The sequence below is a fragment of the Abramis brama genome (genome assembly GCF_963993115.1).
Source record: "Abramis brama genome assembly, chromosome: 1".
Lineage (NCBI taxonomy): Eukaryota > Metazoa > Chordata > Actinopteri > Cypriniformes > Leuciscidae > Abramis > Abramis brama.
In genome coordinates this window covers 43,124,086-43,152,076 of record NC_139963.1, presented here as the reverse complement: position 1 = coordinate 43,152,076, position 27,991 = coordinate 43,124,086, and the positions used below count along the sequence as shown (strand labels likewise).

The window sequence follows — 27,991 nt, the reverse complement described above, 5'->3', positions numbered from 1 at the left end:
TCTGTTCAGTATCTTCTGCCAGGCAGAACGCCTCTGTCCGCTGACAGGTGCATTACGTGCTTGAGGACGGGAACACAGACGCTTAGTCGAAACATTGACATCGGCCCAGACGTTTTTAGTTGCTCTGCTGTCAGCCGAAGCTATCTGGCAGTATTTTGGCGTAAAGTGACTCTTTTAGCTGTGGCTATAAAACACTTGACCTCTCACAGTCAATGTTTCTTATTTATTCTTCCACCATCAAGCTTCCCTGTGGATTTTATTTGTATCTCCAGCTTCTTTCAGAAATGTGATTAATAATTTTTATTATAGGCACCTTACGTGAATCTCAAGAACACCTTACAAACATAATAAAACAATCAACATTAAACAACAAATGATCTTCATTACAGCCTGGATACAAAAACAATCACATTCTTTCAGCAGGTGTTTGTGTTTCACAGAGAGACTCTGAGGATGTTTCATCATTGCAGCGCCTGTAGATTGATTTTACCTTCTCAGTCGAATGTCTGATTGCTTCAGAGGCAGACTGATGAATGGAGAATTAAACACGTAAATTATCACTGAAAAATAATGTATTCTTTATTTACCCTGATGAAAACAGCCTTAGGCACTAGATGTCATTCCGGTTTGAACTGGTCAAGGTGGTCTGGTTTGCTGGTTTTAGTGTGGTATTTGTCAGCTGGGAGACCAGCTAAACCAGCTTTTTAACCAGGGTTGACTAAGTCTTGGTTGTACTGACCTCTTAATTCCCTACCAAATCACATGGTGTTTGTGTTGGTTGTATTTCATCAAGCTCAACCATTTAACCTGGTTGGTTATTGTTTGGAAAAAAATATTTAATTTAATTCATAAAATTGAATTGCAATCTGGAAATATTGTCTCTGTCATGACAAAAAGTGTACAGTGTGCACTTGACAGAAGCTACTGTGTGTTGCTGTAAGTGTCTCTCTTCACACACCATGTGTTTGCTCAGAATTGATTGATGAATCCATTTGAGTGCTGTCGACGCAGGTCAGTGTACAATGAACCAAAGTGATATGGACAAACACTGCTGGGACTTGATGGTCGCTGTGTGTGTGTGTGTGTGTGTGTGTGTGTGTGTCCTCTACAGGCCTGAAGACGTTTCTGATATCCGGGAGGAAGGTGAAGCACACACAGTGGAGCTGTCCTCCGTCTGCTCTGGTGAAGAGTGAGCTCAGAAAGTCTCTCAGCGTCACGTCCTTCAGTCCTGACATCACATCCTCAGCCTGCGCTGTGACCCCGGGCCCGGACGGAGCTAAGGTCAGTGTGACAGACAGGCACTCAGTTAGGCTGCTTACAACAAAGTTCATGATCCTACACAATTATAAGTGATGTTTTAATGTGCAAACTCATAATCACGTCGCAGGTCATTGATTTCGTCCCCACTGTCAATGACAATATTCAACGGCCCTCCAAGAGATTTATGGTACTTCTGCTGTAATGAGTAAACCTTTTTTATTTACAGAAACCTTGAGGGAATATATTAAAATGATGAAATATTATCATGATTATTTTAAATAATTATAATTCCCAATTTAATATGGTACAGAGTTAAATATAAAATAAAATTAAATAAAACAAGAAACACCATTTTAGCTTATTTTAATAATTGTTTTGTCTTTTTTTTAAGCCATCTTGAGGTCTTAAGGTTTTTCTTAGGCCCCTAATGGACTCCAGGCCCCTGGTTGAGAACCACTGATTTAGTTTATAGTGACCCTTGGTAGTGTCTAATTTTCTGTTCACGATACATTGAATAGGGAACTAGAGAGCTGACGGTAATCTAAGTTAATAAATACAGTGCTGATCAGAATTATTTGCCCCCTTGGTAAATATGATCAAATATGACTGTAAAAAATAAATCTGCATTGTTTATCTTTTTGATATATATATATATATATATATATATATATATATTTTTTTTTTTTAAATTGCAAAAATCGAACCTTTCATTGAAGTAAAAGAATTGAAAGTGGGGGGAAATCACATTATGAAATAAATGTTTTTTTTCCAAAACACGTTGGGAACAATTATTTGCACCCTTTTATTAAATACTTTTTGCAACCTCCTTTTTCCAAGATAACAGCTCTGAGTTTTCTCCTATAATGCCTGATGAGTTTGGAGAAATCAGAGATCAGAGACCATTCCTCCATACAGAATCTCTCCAGATCCTTCAGATTCCCAGATCCATGTTGGCGCTTCTTCTCTTCAGTTCAACCCACTCATTTTCTATAGGGTTCAGTTTAGAGGACTGGGATGGCCATTGCAGATGCTTGGTTTTGTGCTCAAACAAAAAAAAAAAAAGTGCTTTTTTGGTGCTAAACACTTAATATGGGTTTGGTGCACACAGGGATAAAAAAGTACCCCATGTGTAAAATGCTCTGCTCTATCTGTGATGCTGTGGGCCTAATTTTCTGCCAGAGGTCCTGGACATCTTGTTCAGATACATGGCATCATGGATTCGATCAAATACCAACAGATAAAAAATCTAAACCTGACAGCCTGTGCTAGAAATCTTATAACGGGCCATGTTTGGATCTTCCAACAGGACAGTGATCCAAAACAAACATCAAAATCAAAACAAAAATGGGTCACTGAGCACAAAACCAAGCATCTGCAATGGCCATCCCAGTCCCAGACCTGAACCCTATAGAAAATGAGTGGGTTGAACTGAAGAGAAGAAGCGCCAACATGGATCTGGGAATCTGAAGGATCTGGAGAGATTCTGTATGGAGGAATGGTCTCTGATCTCTGATTTCTCCAAACTCATCAGGCATTATAGGAGAAAACTCAGAGCTGTTATCTTGGAAAAAGGAGGTTGCAAAAAGTATTTAATACAAGGGGGCAAATAATTGTTCCCAACGTGTTTTGGAGAAAAACATTTATTTCATAATGTGATTTCCCCCCCACTTTTTTCCCCCACACATTTTTTTTACAGCCATCTTTGATTATATTTACCAAGGGGGCAAATCATTCTGACCAGCACTGTATGTTCATCCATCCTTTTCTGATTATATCATTACAAATCTATCTCTGAATATTGGAGTCAGTTTGTCGGGTGTTTCATTGGGTTTCATTTTATGTTAATGCACAATGTCTCAACGCATGCTGCTTTCTCTCAAGTGTTCTCAGAACAGCATTATTCCTTTTACTGATGAAAAGTCCCTGCTGGAAACACACCATGCTGATGCATTATGTGAAACACTGCAGTGATTTGGGCCATGAGGGATCGTAATGAGCACATCAATAAGTGAGCGTGGTCAGAGCAGTGATGAGCAGTGATCATAATGCGCCTGTGTGCATTGCATCCACCTCTCCTTTTAAATTTGATTGATCGGTCACATGCACAATGCATTCATCCAAGCGACCGCAGCCTTTGCAAGAGAATACTCTCATCATTGCACTTTAATACTGATGGGACCTTCGGTTGCGAGGGCAGGAGAACCGCTGCTCTCTCCTCCTGTGCAAGAGTCCATCTGTAGTAATTATTCATCGCCAAGGGCAAACATTGCTGATTTTTAAACCCCTGCATATTCAAACGGCAAATGTTAAATGGCATATGCAACAGATTTTTGAGCTGCTCGCTAAAGCTGCCATCACTACTACTGACTACTGATATTTATATGCATGAAAGTAGTCTGTTATAATGTTTATAAAGATCTCCTTGATTAACTTTACAAGCTATCAGAAGTTCAACTTACTTTTTGGCCATATAAATATAAGCAGCTGCACCAAATTGCATATTTTTGCTCAGTTTGGGCCTCTGAATAATCTTCAGGTGTTTTTTCTTCTGAAGTTTGAGCTCCATATTCTCAATAGCCTACCGAGCCATACAAGCCTGACGCATCAGAAATGATACTCGACAATTAATATTAATATTTAATTACAGTTAATATTTTGTCTAAATATTCAATGGACTATTTTATCTTTACAGGGTTAAACACCTAGCAGTGCCATAGCAATCACTTAGCAATGTGCTAATAACAAGCGACACACTATGTTGTGAACAAAGATCACTGATCTTTCCATGTGGAGTCTTGTTTCTAAGTTTAGTTTTTTATTGACTTAAACAGTAAGTGAAGTGTTTGACTCGGCTTTGTTTGTCATGTTTTTCTGCTTCTCTCCCTCAGTCTGCCTGTCCCTCGTGTAGCGTGTTAGCTTCTGAAGAAGGGTCACTTCACAGCAACAGCTGCACAGATCCTGACCACAAAACCATCAACAGAAAGGTGTGTGTGTGTCTTGCATCTGATCTCAATGAGTAGAATTTAAAAATCCCCAGTATTTAATTTGTTTATGCTTAGCTAAAACTGCATCGTTTGGTGCAACTTAGAAAATACAATGGAGTTTCAATAAATAATGTAACAAGACCTTTTATACAGGAAAAAGAGCCATTTAATTAAAATGTCCTGCTATCTTAGATTAGCTAGAGCAATGCTTCATTGAAGGCTACCGGATAGCGCCACCTATTGGTTATAATAATAAAAACATGACATATCACATGATCCTTCAGAAATCATTCTAATATGCGGATATGATGCTCAAGAAACATTTCTTATTATTATCAATGTCGAAAACTGTTGTGCTGCTTCATATTTTTGTGGAAACCAAGATACATTTTTTCAGGATTCTTTGAATTGAAAGTTCAAAAGAACGGCATTTATTTAAGGTTATAAATGTCTTTACTGTCATGTTTGATTGATTTAATGCATCCTTTGATGAATATTTTACTGACCCCAAACTTTTGAATGGTAGTTTACTTCATAATTGTATTTAATATTTTTTGTCTTAGTAAAAATTACTATTGAGAATAATGAAAATAACAAAAAATGAATAAATCAATAAATAAAAGTAAACCATCTGGACACAGTAATGAGAATTACATGAATGAGAAATGTGCCTAACTGACATGAAAATAATGCCTTATATATATATATAATTTTTTTTGTGATCACCCATAAAGTTTGTGTTTGCATTGCCAGCTTGTGCATAATATTGGTTTCACCATAACCATAAATGTACATAAATGAGAGGTCTTATTTATTGACATATTTAAATTCATCTTATTTATCGAAATGCTCTCTTGTTGTTGAAAGTTTGCCTTTCTTTAGAGTGTAATGTTGCTGTTTGAGCATGAAAAAGGTCTGCAAAGTTACAAAGCACAAAGTCACTCCAGAGGGAGTTATTCTCTATATCAGTAACACTGTTTCTGAACTCCCGGAAATGCCTCCATTGTAGTCTTGAGTTTCTTCCAGGAACAAACACGTCACAATATTCCTAATTTAAATATTTCCTGCACAAGGCATACGCAAAATGAAGGAGCGAAGCCTGTTGAAGAATGTTTTTGAACATTCAAGCATGAAAACCTATTCTAGTAGACCACAAAAACAAAATCAAGACTTTGAAAAAAGGCATAATAGTTCCTCTTTGACAACATTGTGCTGCGATTCTTTCATTGTTTGTGTCTTCTGAATTTTCTTCAGGGACCGCAAGGCAGGAGTCCCAAGACCCTTAATGGCCTGTTAAGTCCTCATCTGGAGCAGCCCCTGACCCACAGCCAGACGTCCCTGTGCGAGATGCTGCAGGAGAAGGAGAAGAAGTGGCCCGGAGTAGGAGGCATCAGTTGCATGGGAACGATGGACCACTCCGCCCTCATCCCACTGCGCTCCAAAAACTTCCGTGAGAGGAGCGACGCTCACTTTGTGGACGTGATAAAGGAGGACAGGTAGGAAACGACAGCAGTGAGGACTAGGCCCGCTGGGACAAAAATGTCAGACAAGATGGAACGTTATTGTTTAACCGGCACCAGTGGAGGTCATGCTGTTCCCAGAGGGACACTTGATGCACTTTGATGTAGTGTGCTGTGATGTACTGTGTGTGTCCTCCAATCCTGGACGGTACATTTTTCTTGTCTTCCTCTATAAATGCTAACAATGTGCTAAATAGTTACATATAGTATTTTAGAGCAAAATTAGTAACCATTATAATCCAGTTTATCTAGGTGCTATATGCGCAGATATAGCTGAAGTTGCCCTTATTCTGCTTTTTCAGATGTTACCTTTTGTGTATTGTGCAATATACTCTAGCTGTTTGTGAATGTAAAAGCTCTGCAAAATTTCAAAGATCAAAGTGCTGATTAATGGAGTTATTGTCTCCTAAAAGAAAGATCAGTTTCTGAACTGCCGAGTCTTTCAGTAATTATTGTCAGTCTCATTTCCTGAAGAAACTTAAGTATGTTTATAACAAATTTGCGTAATGCCAGCTTATGGTCTTCATTGGCTGCCCATGAACAATGATGCCATCATTACTGTTCATATCACTGTGTATCAAGTGCTGAGGAAGCCGCTGGAGCTGACATTCAGTTTTTCTAATGGGTGTTTGGTTTCAGACACACTCAAAAGAAACTGGACCTTCTAACCAATCAGAGCAGAGTAGACCAATCACAACAGACTGGGTCATCTGACCAATCAGAGCTGAGTAGACCAATCACAACAGACTGGGTCATCTGACCAATCAGAGCTGAGTAGACCAATCACAACAGACTGGGTCATCTGACCAATCAGAGCAGAGTAGACCAATCACAACAGACTGGGTCATCTGACCAATCAGAGCAGAGTAGACCAATCACAACAGACTGGGTCATCTGACCAATCAGAGCAGAGTAGACCAATCACAACAGACTGGGTCATCTGACCAATCAGAGCTGAGTAGACCAATCACAACAGACTGGGTCATCTGACCAATCAGAGCTGAGTAGACCAATCACAACAGACTGGGTCATCTGACCAATCAGAGCAGAGTAGACCAATCACAACAGACTGGGTCATCTGACCAATCAGAGCAGAGTAGACCAATCACAACAGACTGGGTCATCAGACCAATCAGAGCAGAGTAGACCAATCACAACAGACTGGGTCATCTGACCAATCAGAGCAGAGTAGACCAATCACAACAGACTGGGTCATCTGACCAATCAGAGCTGAGTAGACCAATCACAACAGACTGAACATGTGACCCATCCATCAGAGCAGAGTAGACCAATCACAACAGACTGGGTCATCTGACCAATCAGAGCAGAGTAGACCAATCACAACAGACTGGGTCATCTGACCAATCAGAGCAGAGTAGACCAATCACAACAGACTGGGTCATCAGACCAATCAGAGCAGAGTAGACCAATCACAACAGACTGGGTCATCTGACCAATCAGAGCAGAGTAGACCAATCACAACAGACTGGGTCATCTGACCAATCAGAGCTGAGTAGACCAATCACAACAGACTGAACATGTGACCCATCCATCAGAGCAGAGTAGACCAATCACAACAGACTGGGTCATCTGACCAATCAGAGCAGAGTAGACCAATCACAACAGACTGGGTCATCTGACCAATCAGAGCAGAGTAGACCAATCACAACAGACTGGGTCATCTGACCAATCAGAGCATATATTATGAGAGAATTAAAGTGTTTTTATTTGTTTGTTTGTGTTTTTGCTCTTGGATGCATGTAAACCTATTGTAGGAGACCTCCAAAACTACTAAAATTAGGGACCTTTTAAAATAGCATAATAGGGGCACTTTAAATATCTGGTTGTTATTTTTATGGAGGTGGTCAAATTGACCCTAATTGGATTCACTGATAACAATAAAATAAAATCTGATTTTAACAGCAAACTTTTAACATTTATACTTCTCATACATTCTTTTGATTTTGGGTTGAAGTATGACCAGGATGTGTTTTCGTGTGATTCACTCATAAACAGCATATATATACCCAGGTCTACGTTGATGTATCTCCGCACCATGTGCATTTCTCTTTTTCCCCACCACAAACATGTCTCATTTCTACACAAACTTTCTGCATGCATATAAGAAAAACAGATGCAGCGGATTAATTCCCTCCACTATCTAATGTTGTTTTCTGTGCTTCGGCCTTGCAGTCTAATGAAAGATTACTTCTTCAAACCGCCCATCAACAAGTTGAGCCACACTTTCATAGACAGATCCCTGGAGTCGGCTTACAGGACCAGCTACCAGGACGAGGTAAGACGTTCCTTTCATTTATCTGTCGCTTTTCATTTGTTCTCACAATGTTTATAACTGTTTTTTTACTCAGTCTGGGTCTGTGATGTTTTGCTAACTGAAAGAAACAGCATAATTTGTTGTGCTGTCTGTACTGCCCTCTGGTGGTCTGTCTTTTGAAATACATGTAAAGATATTATGAGATGTAAAGATGTTATATTAGGCACTATCTCACTTGATTTGATCGATCATTCTGTTCATTGTCAGGTTAAGACACACGCTCCCGTCCAGACGTTTGCCAGTCCAACGTTCAGCTCATTCCTAGACATGCTCCTGTGCTGTTGTGTATTTCTGGCTCTCTCGTTGGCTTGCTTCCTTCGACCACTGGTTACCCAGAAGCCCCTGCCCACACCTGCCCTTATAGTGGCCGCAGTGGCAGCTGTGCTTGAATGTTTGGCCCTAGTGCTTGCTATACGGTGAGTGTGGAGATTGTGATCATTTAGTCACCCTCATGTCATTCCAAACCATTGGAATTTATTGGTTTGTATGAAACATAAAAAGTTTAGTTTAACTTGTTCGCTGCTGTATATTCAAGATCAAATATGGCGCAACACGTCATTTCTGTTTTTGAGGAAAATACATTTTACAGGTTTGGAATGACATGAGGGTGAATAAACGATACTAGAAATTTAATTTAATTTTAATCTTATTAAAACTTGCCTGAGTGGATGAGGCCAAACAGTTTTGCAAAGAAGGTTTTACTTGCTCTAAATATTCAATGGATCAAATTTAATTATCTTTTTTAATGCATTTCAGAAATGCCTCCATTGCTTGTGATCTGTCAGGTCATAGTATTTTCAACAAGAATTTCAAGGCTTTTAGAATGAACAAATTTTAGAAATATTGCTGCTGTAACAGAATGGGACTAAGGTGAAAATATTATAAAATAATATACTGTATGTGGTTAAATAGCGTTGAGGAATGACACTTTCAGGCTCTGTTTTAACCAGCATGCTGCTGGATCTGTTCCAGGCTGATACAAAGCCATGTTTCATATTCAAATTTAAGAACTTTATAATCCTTTGGAAGTAAAATAAAAAATTTAAATGCAATTTATTTGCATTCAGTCATCTGCGTGGCAGTAGTTTTTAAGAATATCTCTCTTTGCAATGAGATTAAATGCAGATAATTGGTTTACTCCCTGGAAATTGTGGCGAGATTTGATTTTACTGTCTGATAGAAATGTCAAAATCAATTATGTGCTTTTTACAGCCAATACATTTTTGGTCTACTGGTCTACTTTTTTTTTTCTTCAGTGTTTCATTGTCTATGATTGTATAGACACTATTCCTATGTTTTTGTTCACATCAGTGTGATTTTAGTATCTTTGAGATAATATTATATTTTTTATTCATATTTATATTCTAATTAATATTATTTAAGTTGATATTTTATTTTTTTATCTTATATTTTTATTAATATTTTATTTTTTCTGTCTTCAGTTTAATTTTAGTTAAAGGTTTAATGTTTTTTTTGTATTTTTATAATTTGAGTAGTTTTTTTAAACAAATGTCAAAATGTCTGTGTAATTTATTTCATTATATTTTGAATTTATTTTAGCACATCATGTTAAACTAAATAAGTTATTTTATTTTAAATAACATGAAATTATTTTTTTATATGGTTTTAGTTTTAGTTAACCTTGGTTCACATCAAATTAAATATGGCGTCTGCTCTAACTAAGGTCTACTACCAAGAAAATGGCTGGCTTAAAAATTTGGGAGTATTTTCCATATTTCAGTATGACATTGGGATGTTTTTCCCTTTTGTTGTTCACAATAGACTGTTTCTTCAGTTTTAAAACTGGACCTGGGCAATAGCAGCATAATGCACAGTAATTGCACTGATACTGATACTGATACTGTACAGTCCTGATGAAGTGTGCATATCCTTCACAGAAGAGCCTTTTACCTGGACAGCGTTCTGAACTGCACCATGACCCTCCTCTGGGCCATTTCCGGCTGGGTTCCTCGTCACATGATCGGGGCGGTGCTGGTGTCTTTACCTGCCGTGGCTGTGTTCTCTCACATCACCTGCGATATGCATGACTCCATACAGGTGAACACAAGAGCAAAGACATTGTGGAGGCGTTTCCATTTGTCATTTTGTGTGTGTGTGAAAGAAGTTAATACTTTTATTCAACAAATAAATCAAAAGTGACAGCCTTGGTGAGAAAAAAAAATGCAGCCTTGGTGAGCAGAAGAGAATGTTTCAAAAACATTGAAAATCTTTCCAACCCCAAACTTTTAAACGGTAGTGTATATAAACATTTTAATGCTTGGAAAGTTTATAGGACCTTATTGTGTAAATTATGTTAAAAAAACACACACAAGAAACCATTCCATATAACTCCTTATAGGAGTAGCAAAAAACGCATACAGCATAGCGTCTTGCTAACACAGTGAATGTGCATGCTGGCAGGGACGGATTGACAATCTGTGCGTTCTGGAAAAGTCCAGAACGGCCGTCCAACCGAGGGCCGTCGGCACAAAAAAAAAAAAAAAAAGTCTAATAAAGCAGTATTAACAGCCAACAGCAGGGGCACTACTATGATCACTTATGCTACGTGTAAAAAACAACAACTGAGGAAGAAGAGTCGGCCTATAGCCACTGACATTTTATAAGGCTGCACTTTTAAATTTGCTTACATTATATTTGAATAGCTGTGGTCTCCAACGTGGTGCCTGAGTTGCCCGCTAAACACATTCTATAAATAGCCCCAACTTGCCGTCGGGGTTCCAGACTTCGAATAAATGGTATAATTTTGCGACCTTTTCAACTAAACGTTTCAATTTGAACTTTTGCCTCTACAAAATTACCCAACTCTCTTTGATTATACGCTGTCATTTGCGTTGCGTATGAGAAACATCAAATGGCAAACGCTCAAAAAGCGGAACAAAACTTGTTTGATCTGAGCAGCGCATTATCAGCTCGGCCCAAAAAACAGCGATCGCGGACAAAGCTGATCTCGATCACGCGAACATTATTAAACAGAGCTGCGCGATCCACTGAGAAGCATTTCAATTCAGCGCAGAATTCTCTATCTCTATTATAAACCACAAATGACTATGTGATTTAAGCTTGTAAAAAGCCAGATGAAACAGCGCTGATATTCTCAACATATTGACGCAAAAAAAAAAAAAAAACAGGCGAAACATTGTTCCGAGAACACACCAGTTAGAAGACATTACACACCAAAACCTATGAATTAACTATTAAAAATGCTGTTCTATTAATACAGTTATGTATAAATGTATTAAATGTAATGCAGTAATGTTTTTGTTTAGAAGTTATGGCAGTTTATTATTTTTTATTTTTTTCATTTATATTTATACTAAATGTTTGGGCTACTGTTTTTGATAACACGTACAATAGGTTTATAGAAAATCAACAAAAAAAAAAACTAAAAAAACTAAAAAAACTAAATTTTCATAAGTTTTCAGGATTTTTTTTAAACGCTTTTAAGTCTGAACCAGAATATCAAGATATTTTATTATTTCCCATATGATGGTGAAAAGTAAAAAAGCTTCACCATGTTATGTATAATAAATATTGGAGTATAACAAATAAAAATTCCTTCTAGATGTAGCCCTTGCACACAAAAAGGTTGGAGATCCCTGGTATACAGTAGCCTAACTATATGTTTTATAATTACAAGTTTGTGTAATTTGGGTTACTGTAGCCAGTGACATTTCATTATTTGTATTTTATGGCATTGTACATTTTTTGTTTTTATTTGAAGGCTGAGGCTTCATTAATAAACACAACCCCAATTATCATCATTGGTTTTGAGATGTTACTTGCTGTGAATACCTGTCTGATAGGCTACAGTATTGTGGCATAGTATCAGGACATCCTGGCTAGTGTCTGTCCCACACGGCTAGAGGCGAATGGCCGGTTGATGGGCCTATTTGGGAGAAAAGTCCAGGGCTGTTTTTTAGCCCCAGTCCGTCCCTGCATGCTGGGGTAAATGCTTTTAAGTGTGCACTTTAGTATGTAGGGTACATATCTATTATGTAAGATTGTATAGATATGTCTGGTGATGTGGTAGAATAAATGCAGCAACTGAAGCACATTTCTGCTGCTCTCAGTCAGGAAAGTGCATATTTCTGTAAACTGCAATCCTGCACACACTCTGCTGCGGGCATGAGCATGTTTAATTCATGTCTAATTCTTTTCCCCAGTTCACCATGTTCACCTGCTGTGCTGTTATAATTGCCATCATCCAGTACTGCAATTTCTGTCAGCTGAGTTTCTGGATGCGTTCAAGCCTGGCGACGCTAGCGGGAATCACCTTTCTCAGTGTGCTCTGGAGCCCTCCATGCAGGTTCAAACTATCACAAATACACACATTATACACTGAACTGCTGCATGCTGCAAAAAATCATAGTTTTAATGTGTATTTTTGACTTGTTTTTGGAGAATGAGAATGCATTTTGTCATACTGCACTGGCAGGTTTTTCTTTTACCTTATTTTAAACAGAAACCATGTGGAAAAAAATGCCAGTACAGTAAGACAAAATGTTTAGTTATTTTAACTGGAAAACAAGACATTTAAAACTTTACGTATACTTTCATTCAAAAGTTTGGGGTCAGTAAGATTTGCCGTTAGCATTTATTTGATCAAAAATACAGTACGACATTAATATTGTGGATTATTATTATTATTATTATTTAAAATAACTTTTCTGTCGGAATATATTGTAAAATGTAATTTATTCCTGTGATCAAAGCTGTATTCTCAGCATCATTACTCCAGTCTTCAGTGTCACATGATCCTTCAGAAATCATTCTGAAATGATGATTTGATGCTCAGGAAGCATTTCTGGTTATTATTATCAATGTTAAGTTGAGTTCTGCTTCATATTTTTTGTAAATCATGATAAAAAAAATTCCAGGATTCTTTAGGGCTTTTCACACTGCGATTATCATCGTTCTAAACACCGCTTGTAACCCTGGGTAAATAACATTTCACACTTGTAATTTAAAAGCAGGATTAGCATCTACACTGAACTGATTTCAGCTGAAAAACAGCCGAAATGCATCATTTTCCTGTTATCACTGTAAAGCTGCTTTGAAACAATCTGTACTGTATAAAGCGCTATATAAATAAAGGTGACTTGACTTTTTACCCGGGGTTATGAAACCCTGCTCCCGACCACTGCACTGTTTTTACACTGTTAACTTCGCATTGCGGGGCCAAACGTGTGCAGTGTTATAATGTTACGACTAGATTCTTAGCAACCTAAACAATCACGTGCCTCATATTCTCGTGCTTTGGACAGTCACGGAAACAGCGTATTGTATAAACAGTCGTTTTAGTGTTTGATAGGAAAGATGTCAAGTGGCGAAAACAAAACCGTTTGATTCTAATTCAGAAAAAAAAAGAGAAAAAGTGTAATTTGAGGAAATGCACTGCTAGAGACTTAATGTGAACAGGTCGCTTGCAGCGTTTGTCCAGTCACACTGACACTGTCACCGTAAACATGCGAATAAGGACTTTGACCTGGGGTTTGGGAATGTACAGTGTGAAATGTCAGATTATGAATACCCAAAATTCATTTTTACCCCCGGGTAAATTACGAGCAGTGTGAAACGTGAAGCATGATAACCCATGATTCCTTTCTCCCAGGGTTTAGAGTGACCCAGGGTTAACTATTTCAAGTGTGAAAAGCACTTTTGATGAATAGAAAGTACAAACAGCATAAATTTGAATTAGAGATCATTTAACTAACAGCTTGCGTCTGTCTCTGTCTCCCTCTTTTACTGTCTTTTTCCTTTTCCCATTATGATACATTTACTAAAGACACGCAGTGAAAAATTAGCGCTGATGATAAGGTGTGGACAGGGTTATTTTTGCGGCTGACCTTATTGCATATGCATTTGTAGGAGTTTCCCTTTCAGAAGCAAAATTTATGGGAGGAAAGTATTTAAATGATTCACACAAGGTGATTTACTATGATTTGTGCTAGTCAATTTAGGCTACTGGTACTTGCGCCATTGTTTGCTGCCCCCAAAAAAGCATGTCTTAAACTAATTAACTAATTAAACTAATGCTAATTTGCTCTGCTCTTGCTAGATTGTGTTGGTCATTATGGAAATGATCCGGCTGCGTGTGTGTTCTATAATTTGCGTGTCGTCAGTAGATCACGCGCAGAACTTTCCACTCCCATCTGTGCTTTTATAGGATTGCGCTCTCACGCTAATTTGCCCTGTTTAGTAAATTTGGCCCTTAATATCTTTCCTGTCACTTTTGATTAATTCACTGCATCCTTTCTGATTAAAAGTATTAATTCATAAAGGTTTGTGATTTATGGTGCTTTTGATTGGGCTTTCATAGATTAGTTGTGTTATTCTAATATAATTAAAAGCTAACTTTTCTCTGTCCATTTTTCTTTTAGCACTTGGAAACGTTTATTTTTGAGGTAAGTTTAAGACTACGGATACTACTGTCTGTTTCACATTTTATTGGCTTGATTTTATGCTAGCATACCACTCAAAATTTCCCAGTTTTCATTTTTGTTTTACCATTGAAATTGTCTTCCTCTATATTCATGTCACCAGATCCAGTGACTTCAACAGCAGCATTAATGACGTCCAGTCCTCAGAAAAAGATTCGGCCCGACCGCAGGATCTACTCGGCCCAGAGGCTTTGGTTGCCTTTTTCCTGTTGCTGCTTCTTGTTTGGTTCCTCAACCGTGAGTTCGAGGTGAGCTACCGTCTACACTTCCACGGGAACGTGGAAGCAGACCAGCACCGCATCAAAATCCAAAACATGCGGGACCAGGCGGACTGGCTCCTGCGCAACATCATCCCCATCCACGTGGCCGAGCAGCTGAAGGTGACCCAGAGCTACTCGAAGAACCACGACAACGTGGGCGTCATCTTCGCCAGCATCGTCAACTTCAGCGAGTTCTACGAAGAGAGCTACGAAGGCGGGAAAGAGTGCTACCGCGTCCTCAACGAACTCATCGGGGACTTCGACGAACTCTTGCGCAAGTCTGACTTTTCCAACATAGAGAAGATCAAGACGATCGGCGCAACCTACATGGCGGCGTCGGGGCTCAATACGCAACAGTGTAGCGACCAGGCCCATCCGCACGCCCACCTGCGAGCGCTCTTCGAATTCTGCCTGGAAATGATGCGAGTGGTGGACGACTTCAATAAAAACATGCTGGGATTTAAGTTCAAGTTACGGATTGGGTTCAACCACGGACCCCTCACTGCCGGAGTCATCGGCACCACCAAGCTCCTCTACGACATCTGGGGAGACACGGTGAACATCGCCAGCCGGATGGACACGACTGGAGTGGAGTGTCGCGCTCAGGTTAGTGAGGAGAGCTACTGCGTGCTCAGCGGAATGGACTACGAGTTCGACTACCGAGGTACCGTCAACGTGAAGGGCAAGGGTCAAATGAAGACCTACCTTTACCCGAAGAGCGCAGACAGCGGACCTGTACCTCAATACCAGCTCTCGGTCTCTCCAGAAATTCGAGCGCAGGTGGACGGCAGCATCGGCCGCTCGCCCACCGATGAAATCGCTAATATGATAATGGCAACCAATGCCAGTAAAGTAGGTGCATCATTCTCCGTGAGTTCAGGGCTTACCGGACAGGCATACGCTGGTAGAGACTTTCCCGAAAAGATTGCTGGAAGCAACGGTACGTCCAAGGCCCAACGATCCGCATCTGCTGTTGGCCTGAATTGCATACCAGAAACCAACCTGAGCGCAAGTCCAGTGGTATTCGATAAACAAGCAGAACCAACTTTGACCTCTCCTGTCCGGGCGGAAAACGCAGAAGCCAATGCGGGAGAAATAGCGTACATGGGTGAAATGACAAAACTTTGACTCTAAACACGCCAACAATGTTGTTGCTGTTGGTCTAAACCCTTTAAACATGGGCTTGCAACCCTCTCCGTTGAGTTTGTAGGGATAGGCATGTTTAGGGACGAATGCTAGTGTAGATTTGCATCTGTGTATGTGGAGTGGAAAGTTTAAGCACATAATCTTAAAAGTCTTTATACCGCTAGCTGAACCAGGAGACGCTTTCACATCTAGTGCCGTGGACCGTAAAAACTCCGAATCATTTCTACATGGAATAAGAAATGCTAGGGAGATGCATTGGGACGGCACAGACCTGAAGTCCCGTCCTTAAACAGACCGCAGTTATTCCCGCTAATTTAATTTTTACTATTATTCCACTACTATTGTCTACCTTTCGTGAATTATTTTCTTTTAATGAAGTGCCTTTAGGATAACAATATGTATGAGGCATTTAAAAAAAAAAAAGATTTCTCAATCAAATCTTTAGCTAAAGATCAAACAGATTTAGCATGTAAAATTGATGTTCGAAAATGCTTTAATTTTTGTGGAAGTATTTGATATATTTTGGGATATTTATTGCTCTTTTTGAGTTCTCGTTGTTGGAACGTTCAACAGTCAGTATTCCAAACAATTTTACAAAGCAAAACTCTATATTGCGATTTTAAAAAGACCTAAAGACTCTGAATGGTGCATGGCCAAAAGTGTCTGTGAAGAAGTATTAGTGAAATGTAGAGCAAGCTATGGGCTAAATTCACCTACAATCAAGAATATCAAACATTTCACAGGAGATTATTTCTCTTGCTTTATCTTGATGCATGTAACTGTCTGATTATGGCCTTTCTGTCTTTTTTTCGTGATTTTTTTTTTCTTCTTTTTTTTCTGTCGCTCTTCATTCTGCAGCTAAATGTTGGGTTGAGAACTAACAATGAGTTATTAGGCGACATGGCAAGTTTGCCTTAACGCTAATGAGTTCATAGTCTTAAAGGACACATTCGTAGTCTTAAAGGACAAAAATGCTTTCATGCATCAACTACTGTGAGCTACTGTTTTAAGATGTGGGCAATTTGATTACAAATCAACATAAAAAAAAAAAAAAATCAACATTGACCCCATTTACTCTCCTAAAAAAGATCCTGGTCTTATTCTGGATGATTCATCAGTGCACGTTGTTGTAAAAGCAAAAATGTTTGTCTCACGGGCATGGAAAAAATAAAGTTAGCCAATATCCATATAACAGTGTTATAGACTTTTGTAGGTAGTGCAGCAATTCAATGATGATTAATGGTAAACTGATTATGGCAATAATAGCAAATAACGATAGATTTGAAAACAACGTTTCAAAATTGGGAGATGCTGTGGTCAAGAATCCTCCTCGAAAGTGGGTTGCTGGTGTTGTTTCAGGTTTGGCTTTAGTCTGGTATTACCTACTTCCACCATCCAAACAATTCCTGATGGATAAAATTAAATCCTGTCCTACGTTATTTTTCCTCATTGAATATTATGTTACACTTAAAGGTGCAGTAAGCGTATTCTGAGAAACACAGTTGATATTTGAAATCAGCCCAAACAAACACACCCCTCCTTTCATTGCTCCGCCCCCAAAATGCACAAACATGGATGTGGATGTCTCTCTATCATAGCTGAAGTAAAATAATGCTTCACAAAAAAACTCAGCGAAGATGAGGAACGAATGACAAGGGAGAACAAAAATTTAACATAGAGTACACGAGTATATATAAGCTAGTCTCCCATCGCCAGACATTCAGACTGACGGCAACAACAACAACAGCATTTATTTATAAAGCACATTTAAACACAATATAGATTGATCCAAAGTGCTGTACATAGTACAAAGCAGGTCTACACTATCAAAAAGCAACAACAACAAATAAAAGGCAGAAGGTCTGGACTCTATCACAGCTTTTCTTGGGCAAGGACCTCCCAAGAGGACGTTTGACTGACATGTAACGTGTGACATGACAACAGCGTATTCACGCTTGAACTTGAAATGAACACAACTTTCTGCTGTGGTGCCGTTTACAAAGTTCCCAGTTCTTTGCATCCCGGCCACGAGTGCACCTTCAGAGAGAACATTCAGCCTTTTTGCTCAGATTTGGGAGGAGAGATGCTACTGAAACCATCGTTAGTCAGTGACATTCTGTTAAAAACTAAATATTTAATTTTGCAGTATAGCTAGTAAGCCAACCGGTTTCAGTTATTCGTATTTTTGGCCTATAATTTGAGTGACAGATGTCATTTAATTTAGCCTATTTTTCTTTGTGAGAGATTTTTTTTTTTTTATTATTGTGTTGACTATTATGAAATGACAAAAATAACAAATATGAAATGTTGGCTATACAAGAATTTTATTTGTTATCCCCAATCCCTCTCTCTGTTTTTAGGGGAAATTTAAATGTGAGTGTGATTTTAGGCGGGAACAGGTGGGTGCAGAACCTAGTGTAACCTAAATAAACAGTCGCGCGCAGACCTCTAGGCCCTGTTCACACCTGGTATCACAAGTGGACGACGCTAAATACAGGTGTAAATGGGGTCTAAAACGTTTTGAGCTGATCCACTTTCCACCACTTCCAGAGGTATTGACCGGATTGCTTTCTTAGTGTAAACGCTCGTGGTCGAATGTGTTTGAAAGACACTCTCCTCCTTCTGACCTAATGCGTAAACATTATAGGAAGCATTAGCCAGACAAGTTTGGTTTGAAGACGAAAAATGTACCAAGCACAATGTTCTCGCACCATTCCTGATTTCTAACACACACTCACAGCGTTTGGCTGGTCTTAGCTTTCAGAGCAGAAACAAAAACTGATGTTCTCCATGTGTTTTTATGTCATTTTCAGTCGCAATCATATGTAAATTGCACGTACATTTTCCCCGCCCATAGACCCTCCCCTCAAAGAAAACGGGACAGAAGTGGTTTAAAGTGGACAAAAGAGACTGATTAAAACACCAGGTGTAAACAGGAATGTGTCTCCCTCATCTACTTGTGACCCGATCGACCAAAACACATCTTAATACCAGGTGTAAACATGGCCTTAGTTAACGTCCAAGTGTGTTGTGGCACACTCTTAACAGTGCTTCTCAGAAATAGCTTACTACACCTTTAAGAAAATACATCAAATTAAATTAACATGCCATTTAATGTTGGCTTTGATTTTGGTTGTTGTCAACAATATTGTAAGCGAGAAAAGTGAATTAAATTATTTAAAATGTGAAAAAAGAAACTTTAACTCTATTTCAAAATAAAATGGACAAGAAATGTTCACAATTAAGTGGCAGAGGACGGTTGCGAGTACTGGCAATAATCTAGGTAACAACATATATTTACTCTAGCCAGTCAAATGTACAGACTCGTGTGAATATTAGAATAGGTTAGACCTTAGCCTTAACTCTGCCTGCTTGTCTTTTGATGTGCAATATAAAGGGTAAATTATTGTATGGGATATTAGCAAAAGGATCTGTAAATGTAGATTTGAATCTTTTTGCCATTGAGTTGTCGCTTTGTAAGTAACATAATCTGCACTGATACTGCATCCATTATATGACTGTCACATGCTTTAGTCCATGATCATGTGTTTACCTTTTGATAGCAGTTTAATTGTTTTCCTTACCTTTTAGCTTTATGATAAGCAACCAAGGGTTGTGTGCTCAAAGATATGATGTTGATTTTTCACATTTATAGGGATTGTGCTCTGATTATGAACAAATGTGAAATGCTTAACTTTTTTTGACATTTCTGTGAATTTGCAGTCTGCCAAGATCCTAATTCAGATTCATTTGTCAGTATTTCTCATTGTATATATTAGTGCCTTTTACTCATTTAGAAGGCATCGACTAGTCGAATTGAAATCCTTGTTTATATGTTCAATTTCTTACTGCTTGTGTCTTAATGTGATCTTTAGCGCTGTGCCTTTTCTTAAGAATTAGCTTGACGTGTTCATTCTCACTGTATATTCCTTTTGAATGTGAACTGCTCTTCATTTTGAAATATTGGTAGGGTGAATATTGTCATTTTACTACTAGGTGCCATTCTTAAAGAAGTCATTTTTATTCCGTGCTGACTGTTAAGTTGATGTGTTCTCGGTGACGCCAAGCATTGCAAGCCATGTATTTTTAATATCTTTTATAGGGCACAACTTTTGCTAAATAATAATAAACGTGCCCTTGCTGTCTGGAGGGGGAATGAGCACACAACCTTGTTTCAGAGAGCAGAGCAATATTAAACTTGATCCAACTAAATAAGCATTACGCTTCAGCCTCTGAACTGCTGCTTTAGAGCTTGAACTTAGCTTGACGAAGCACTTTTTTTTTTTTTATCATAGGCATTATGTGATACATAACTTTCCATTCCATTACTTCTGCTTGAGACTTCATCATGAGCAAAGCAAAAAACACATTTAGGGTGAATGAAAGGGCTGAACTTATATGCATGATAACAGTAGAGCCACATTTTATTAGATTTTTTTTTCTACTTTACCAACACTTCAGTTGGTCCAATCGATGAATACAAGCAATTTGACATAATAAATGTGTGTATGTATAATTCGACACACAAATGTGTGTTTTTAATAGAAGTATTACACACTGAGACTTCTTGCCAAAGAGTGTAATTATTAAAGAATGTATGATTTTGAGTTTCAGTCAGTTTCTTTGGAGATACAGTCATTTATTCATTTGTATAAAGTTTCTCCTTTGTTTGTACATATGCATTGCTCTGTATTTAACATATAACCTATTTCATTTTTGTATTATTTATACCGATGCATGTGCCATACTATTACATCAAAGCTAATGGATGAAAAGGGAAAGCCAATTATAGCCTACAGTGTTGAAGTCTGCGTGTTGCCTGTTGATTTACAAGGAATATACCTTAAAGCTTTCTGTCTGTTCACATTAACAATATATCCTGTGCACACACTACCACACAAGTTTTCTATCCCTTTAAATAGACCATGACTTTCCTTGCTTTATTCTTATCAAGTATGTATTGTGTTTACAAATTACAAGTCTGTACCATGGCAGTTTGCAGATACTACTGAAAGATCGCTTTAACCTGTGCAAGAAACTTGAATTAAATTTTAATAAAGAGGTGTCAAAGTAACAATAAATAGTACCAACTGTAATATTTGTCACCATGGTACACTTTTGTGAGGGTACACTCAAAGTTGAACCGATTGAATACTACATCTTCGACATTTACATGTAAACACCGGCCTCTAGCGGTTGTTATGGTCACGACCGCGTGACGTACACGTTTGCGTAAGGGGCGTGGCTGCGCAGCCCCTCCTCCTTCACAGTCTGGCTGGAAAAGAAAAAAAAACTTTTTGTATCGAAGGAATCAACAGCCGCCATCTTGTCGCGGATGAGCGTCAGGATTTCGGGAGAGCATTATATCATTTTTTACGCTACCTGCTCCATCGGAACCGGCCCAAATAGCTTCCCAGCGACGAAAACGACAAGCTTCGGGCCAAATCGCGGATCTTTGTGGGGAATATCAGCGTAATGGAGCCGTTTTTGTGGTCGGCTGGAAAACCCCCGTATATCTGATTTCCCCCTTCAGCGCGAGCGGCGCTCCTGTGCCACTCGCCTATATTAAAAAATAATTATTTTTTTCTAATTTTTCATTTATATTGCTGGACTTTACTGATTATTCGATTCGGGCTGGACATGGAGCATGAAGGTCTTTATTTTTATTCGCAGAAAATAGCATTTTTGAAGAGACCCACGCGAACCATTTAAAGGAATCGAGATTTTTCGCCCTCGTCGTGTATTTCTCGGTTTTAACGATGATATAATTTATTTTCGTGGGGTTCGGGGCGATCATTAAGGTTAATTATGCGGGTTTTGGGTGTTGGATTATCATGGGGTGAATGGCGATGGCGGAGCGGGGCGCTGTTGAGTCGCGTTTGAGCCCCATCTGTTAATTATTGGCTCCTGATCGCTGAATAATAATAGAAAAACCCGAGGGTAGATTTGATTTATTTCGCTTTGTCCCCCTTCCGGGCTCTTGGAAGACGCATTTATTGCTTTGACGTGTTTTTTTGAGAAGCGAGAGAGAGAGCACGATGGCTGATAATCTACTGGATATGGGTCCTCCCAACGCAAAGCGGCCCAAACTGAACTCACCTGCGCTGTCCTCCTCCGACACTCCAGGTAAGATGCTGCTCACCTGTCAAATCTGAAAACTTCTCAGACGTCATCTGTCATATCAAAAATCTAGATAAGAACTTCTCAGTCAGGTCACCTGTCTCGTAATAAGACGTCACATATCAGATCAGAAACCCTTTAGACCAGACTAAACTCTCTCGTGCTCAATAAGAAATCTCTCAGGCCAGGTTTAGGTAGCAGTCACACCTGTCCTATGAGAAACCGTCCAGATCAGGACCAGGTAAGTCTCAACATCAGAGTTGTCCCAGGTATGCTGCTCACCTGTCCCACCACAGATCGGTCAGTGCAGGTAAGACTCGGTTTTTGTGGGACTCTCACCTCCATCAGAAGCCAGATCCAGGTCTTACTAGAGATTGACCAGTTATGCTTTTTCTATGACGATGTCCATCGTTTTTAAACTAATGTTTCTGATAACTGATATGCAGAATAATATTTTTACTCAGTAATATCTAGAAGATGATCATTAAACCGAAATTAAAAACATATGCATTATAAATATTATTACTAATAATAATTTCTATTAGTATTACAATTGTTATTATGCAAAGGTATTTGTGATCTAAACGATTATTATTATTTATTTATTTTTAGTTAATTGTTAAGGTACTTGTTTCTGAACACTTGAGAATGAATAACTGTTATGTAATTGAAAGATAATTACTTAATATTTATATACGTTTTTTAAATTGTATTGAGTATTATTGAGTGCTCTTATTTAGACAGCCATCAAATTGCGCCATTTATTGGCAGGCTTGGTGTTAAAGAAAATCGATTAAGTTAAGTGTGAATATTGGTGAAATATGTCGATTTAGATATGTCATGTTTAATTTTCTGATAACTGATATGCAGAGCTGAGTTATATATATATATTTTTTTTTTGACAATAACTAGATGATTGTTTGACAACAATACAAATACATAATTAAAATTTTATTATTAACAGTAATTCTTATTAGTATTACTGTTGTTTGTGAAGTAACTCCGTGATCGAAGTGGTCAAAAAGCAATCTGTAACACTTTACAATAAGGTTACATTAGTCTTAATGAATTAACTAACTTGCATGAACTAACAATGAGCAATATATTCTTACAGCATTTATTAACATTTTGTTAATGTAAGTTAACTAGATACAACTTTTAATCTTTGAAATGTATTAGGAAATATTGAGATTAACATAGAAGTATGTTAAGTAATAGTTAAATTAAACCTTATTGTAAAGTGCATACTTTTGCATACTTTACAATACTGTTGTTGGTTGCTTTAATTTAGATACCCATCAAATGGTCGCATTTATTAGTTGACACTGTAATAAACAGCAATAACCGATTAAGTTGAAAAGTGAGAATATCGGTAAAATATATCAGTCATAAAACTGCATGATATCATGCAAATATATCAGTATAAAAATGATATTTCGTCGCTCTCTAGCTCTCAGCTGTCGCGTCAAGCCAGGTTCAGGTGAGACACTTACCTGGCACATAAGAATCCTCTCAAACTGGGTTCAGGTAAGACTTTCACCCCAGAACCTGTCAGTAATTACTCACCGTCATGTCATTCCAACCCCGTAAGACCTTCGTTCATCTTCGGAACGCAAATTAAGATATTCTTGATGAAATCCGAGAGGTTTCTGACCCCACATTGGCAGCAACGTTATTGCAACTTTCAAGGCCCAGAAAGGTAGTAAAGACATCATTAAAATAGTCTGTGTGACTAGTGGTTCAATCTAATGTTATGAAGCGACAAGAAAACTTTTTGTGTGCAACCCCCCCCCCCCCCACCCCAAATAATGACTTTATTCAACAATATCTTCTTTTCCACTTCATTCTCCTCCGCTGTTGACGTAGTGTAAACCGAGCAGCGCTTCCGAGTTCTGCGTCAGAACGCCACCTCACCATTGGCTAACGCTGGTCATGTTAGCACGACGACACATGCGTGTGATGCAGGATCTGGTCAATAATGAGCCGGAGTTCTGACGTAGAACCAGGAAGCGCTGTTCTGCTGTCTATGAAGAAGGTCAGAAAGCTCTCGGATTCCATCAAAAATATCTTCATTTGTGTTCCGAAGATGAACGAAGGTCTTATGGGTTTGGAAAGACATCATGGTGAGTAATTAAATGCAGAAATTTAATTTTTAGGTGAACTACCCTTTTAATTACTTTTCACACTGAGCATGAGCATAAATCAAATTTGTCGACGACCGGTGTTTTCACATCAAACGCGAAACGTTTTATCGCCTTCTGCTAATTCACCCCTGCATGATAGATGGCGCTGACCAAGAATGAGTTTTTCCTCTTCTGTATATCTCGTAGGTTCCTCCATTTGTTTTTTTTTAACACGCATGTAAGATCCGCTGCATAACATACAACAGTAAATTAAGATAAAGTTTGGTACTGTACTAGAAACACAAAAAGGTTCATTAGAGCTGCAATTAGCATCAAGCTACACATTACAATTTATGAGATTATGACTTCACTCAAAACCCACTTAAATCAACAAGTGCTTGTAAACTTCCGATTGCGATCTAAAGTGGATTTTGATAAAATAATGGGCAGATATGCATTATTTGTAGTTTTGTATAATGAACTGAATGCTACATACCCAGAGCCCCATGGGAAAACACATACAGACCAGATGAACAGTTCAGATGCAAAAGCCGCTAAACGCCACATCCGGTCAAAAATGAGATAATGATACTGAGCAAATGCTCTCCACACATACTATACGTTCATCAAATACTTTAGCTTCAAATCTGCTAAATCCCAGCGTCAGTGTGGATCAGTGTCTTCATTCTTACATTTTGAATTCTGCTTTCATCGTTTGCAATGTTTACAGTTCCATCTTTAGTGATTTTGCAAATGTTTATTATGTCTTTTTGTTCAAAGAGGTGGACTTACAGTTTTTGCACAAAAAAAAGCACACATAGACTCGTTTTGCAGCAACAGACAGTTACATTTGTTAAATGCCAATGAATTGACTAAAGTGACGAAAGTCGATTTTTGAAAATAAGGCATTTCAATAGCCCCTTTCACACAGCAATCCCGGTAAATTGCCGTTAAATTACTAGAATGACTTTACCGGTAAATGCACAAAATACGCTGTTCACACAAGCAACGACATTCTGTTTTTTTGATGGTAAGAGGCCATTCACACATCAGCAGCAAAATACCAGTAAATTCTGTGATGTCAGTCATCGGAAATTATCTTTAAACATAAGGAGAAACACTTTAGTTTCACTATCTGTTCAATTTGACAACATTTTATGACTTCTGAATGAAAGGCAAAACGGATGATCAAGCAGAACGCGTATTTGCTCTTAAAAACACGAGACGCACACAATAGCATCAACTGCCGAGCCATAGCGCTGATGAATGGAAAAGGCAGGGTCTCGAGCGCGACGTGTTAGCCTAGCCCAGTTCATTCATTAGGAACCAAACAGATGAAGTTAGAAGCGACCAAACACCTCCACGTTTTCCCTATTTAAATACAGTTACACGAGTAGTTACACGACCAAGTATGGTGACACAAAATAAAACGTGGCGCTTTTTTAAGCGGGTAAAAAGGATAACTATAATGTATGGCGGAATAGCACTGGGAGCACTTCGACTCTGCGCAGTAAAAAGTCACTCCTGAAAAATCCTCTCCCCCTCTCCCTCTCACTTCTGTCATTAAAACCAACGTGACTTTTTACTGCGCAGAGTCGAAGTGCTCCCAGTGCTTAGTTAAGGGAATAACATAGTTTAATATGAAAAAACGGTGGAGTGTTCCTTTAACAGTGCGGAGTAATCACATCATATTCATAAGTCTTTATGATTGGCCCAAAGTAGGGCTGGACGATATTTTAAAAATGTTATTGATAATCGCCTTGTGTGAAATATGGCGATATCCGATTATGTCATCTACCCGAGCCATGTCCCGCCAGAGACAACACTGCCGATATACACAATTAATTTCCTTAATTATAACGTGTAGCCTAGTTCTGTTTTTAAACTTGTATTCATGATGTATTTGTTATTTGTCTAAAATCAGGGATTAAAAATGAATTGGTTCGTTCTGCATGAGCAAAAACGGTAAGGTTATTTTTTTCTTTCTGGTTCGAGTTCCAAGGTCTCCTTATAGGGCCCAGAAAACAGGTCGCATGCAGAAGAGTTCTCTTTTGCGTGTCTGGCGCTTAAAGAATAATATCAAGAATTGGAATCTATTTTCTATTCCTAACCCTACTAACTATTAGCCTATAGACAATATTTTATTCATGCTATTGCATGTGAATATGAGTATGGTAACTATGGGGATATGTGAAATGTATTTGTCATTTTTCCCAGATATTGTCGATGATCGTCTGGTAACTGACTGTTATAATCGACATTGCGGTACTTGCAAGACGTCGTCGATATACAATAATATCGCCCAGCCCTAGCCCAAAGCGGACCTCTAACGTCACCAAGTTCTGACTTTGTACGTGATACCGTCAAATCTTCATTCCGCGTTCACTAGGGTTGGGAACCGAGAATCGTTTCTTATCCAGAACCGTTATTGTTTTTGTAAAATACCAGAACCGTGCGAAATCCCTACGTTTCGATTCCGAAAACGGTTCTGGTGCGATGTGTGGGCGAAGTGCTGGGAGCTTATCCTTTAATAGCGACATCTCACCTTGTGAATATTAAAATAGTAGGCTAATGAATGCACTGAAAAGCCCTTGCACTACTTGTATACGTTTTGCGTCAGATAGCAATGCAGAGAGAAAGAGAGTATAAAGACAGTAGAGCTGCACGATGAATCTTTAAAAGATCTCGATCCAGACACCCACGCGATCTTATTCCTAAATGACAAAAACTTCACACCGGCACATTCATATCTGTTTGCGCTGTTGCTGACCCAGAGAGAGCAATTGTCAATATGAAACAGCTTTAGGTAACACTTTATTTTACAGTGTCCTTGTTGCATATGTTACATGTACTTACCGTAGTAATAACAGTAAATTAATGCATAATTACATGCAACTAACCCTCACCCAAATCCTAATTCTACTCCTAACCCTTTAGTGAGTACATGTAGTTGCTTAATATTACTCAGTACTTAAATATATAATTACACTGTAACAATGACACCTTAAATAAAGGTGTAAATAATTGGTATTATTACCATAATAAAAGTAATACCTAGCTTTACTTTCACAGTCTTTTCAACCACACAGTATCGATATTTCTGTGTTACAAATATTCAAATGATCACAGAAGTACTGAGATAAAAGTTGATTTCTACGGTAGCAACCAAAATAGAGTAAATCACCTTTTGAAAGTCGCTGCCTTCAAATAACGAGTGTATCGATTACATCTGATGCTTCAAAACATTCATAAAGATGACTGTTAAACTTGGTAACTTTTTTGTGTTCAGAATGAGCGAGTACATCATGAATGCCTTTTTTCAAACCGTGTTTTTGTCTTATCCTGAATCACTACAGTTAAGCCTGTAATAAGCGTTTATACTCGGACTACTTTAGACCGGCTGGTGGATCGCAGCCCTTTACCTATGTGACTCGTCATAGACATAAACAGATAGAAGTAGCTCAGGCTACAATGTTCTTCCGCAAGATGCATGCAGTTCGGTTTATAAACCGCTAGAGCGCTGATTCATCCAGTAATGAAACAAGTAAGTCTTTATAAATCAATCATTCAAACCGATTAAAAAAATATTATGTTTCACCTGTCTGGATCTTACGTGTGTGGATCTTACAAGCATTGTCTACCCCTTCTGAGAGGGTATTCTCCACTGCTGGAGATACAATAAGCTAGGAGAGGTCCCAGATTATCCTAGAGAATGCAGAAATGTTTATTTTCCTTCAGAAAAATTTATTATTTCGCAAATTTTGCTAAATAGTATGTTGAAT

General features: G+C 38.4%; 2 protein-coding genes across 5 annotated transcripts in view; both read left to right on the top strand.

Moving 5' to 3' along the window:
• LOC311092619 (adenylate cyclase 9) overlaps positions 1 to 17,029 on the top strand; it is a 60,016-nt gene extending 42,987 nt beyond the window's left edge. Inside the window, exons 2-10 of the mRNA XM_084129470.1 lie at positions 1,112 to 1,281; positions 4,149 to 4,244; positions 5,499 to 5,740; positions 7,958 to 8,060; positions 8,307 to 8,515; positions 9,998 to 10,157; positions 12,284 to 12,426; positions 14,501 to 14,524; positions 14,664 to 17,029. Of these exons, the coding sequence (XP_083985596.1) occupies positions 1,112 to 1,281; positions 4,149 to 4,244; positions 5,499 to 5,740; positions 7,958 to 8,060; positions 8,307 to 8,515; positions 9,998 to 10,157; positions 12,284 to 12,426; positions 14,501 to 14,524; positions 14,664 to 15,948 (2,432 nt within the window). The 3' untranslated portion in view covers positions 15,949 to 17,029. The remainder of the gene's footprint in view (positions 1 to 1,111; positions 1,282 to 4,148; positions 4,245 to 5,498; positions 5,741 to 7,957; positions 8,061 to 8,306; positions 8,516 to 9,997; positions 10,158 to 12,283; positions 12,427 to 14,500; positions 14,525 to 14,663) is intronic.
• A 4,167-nt stretch (positions 17,030 to 21,196) lies between these two features.
• crebbpb (CREB binding lysine acetyltransferase b) overlaps positions 21,197 to 27,991 on the top strand; it is a 58,385-nt gene continuing 51,590 nt past the window's right edge. For 2 of the 4 annotated variants that reach the window (XM_084129433.1, XM_084129432.1), the window contains exon 1: positions 21,197 to 22,092. In XM_084129433.1, the coding sequence (XP_083985559.1) occupies positions 22,005 to 22,092 (88 nt within the window). In that variant the 5' untranslated portion in view covers positions 21,197 to 22,004. The remainder of the gene's footprint in view (positions 22,093 to 27,991) is intronic. The other 2 variants (XM_084129435.1, XM_084129434.1) reach the window with 1 other exon arrangement.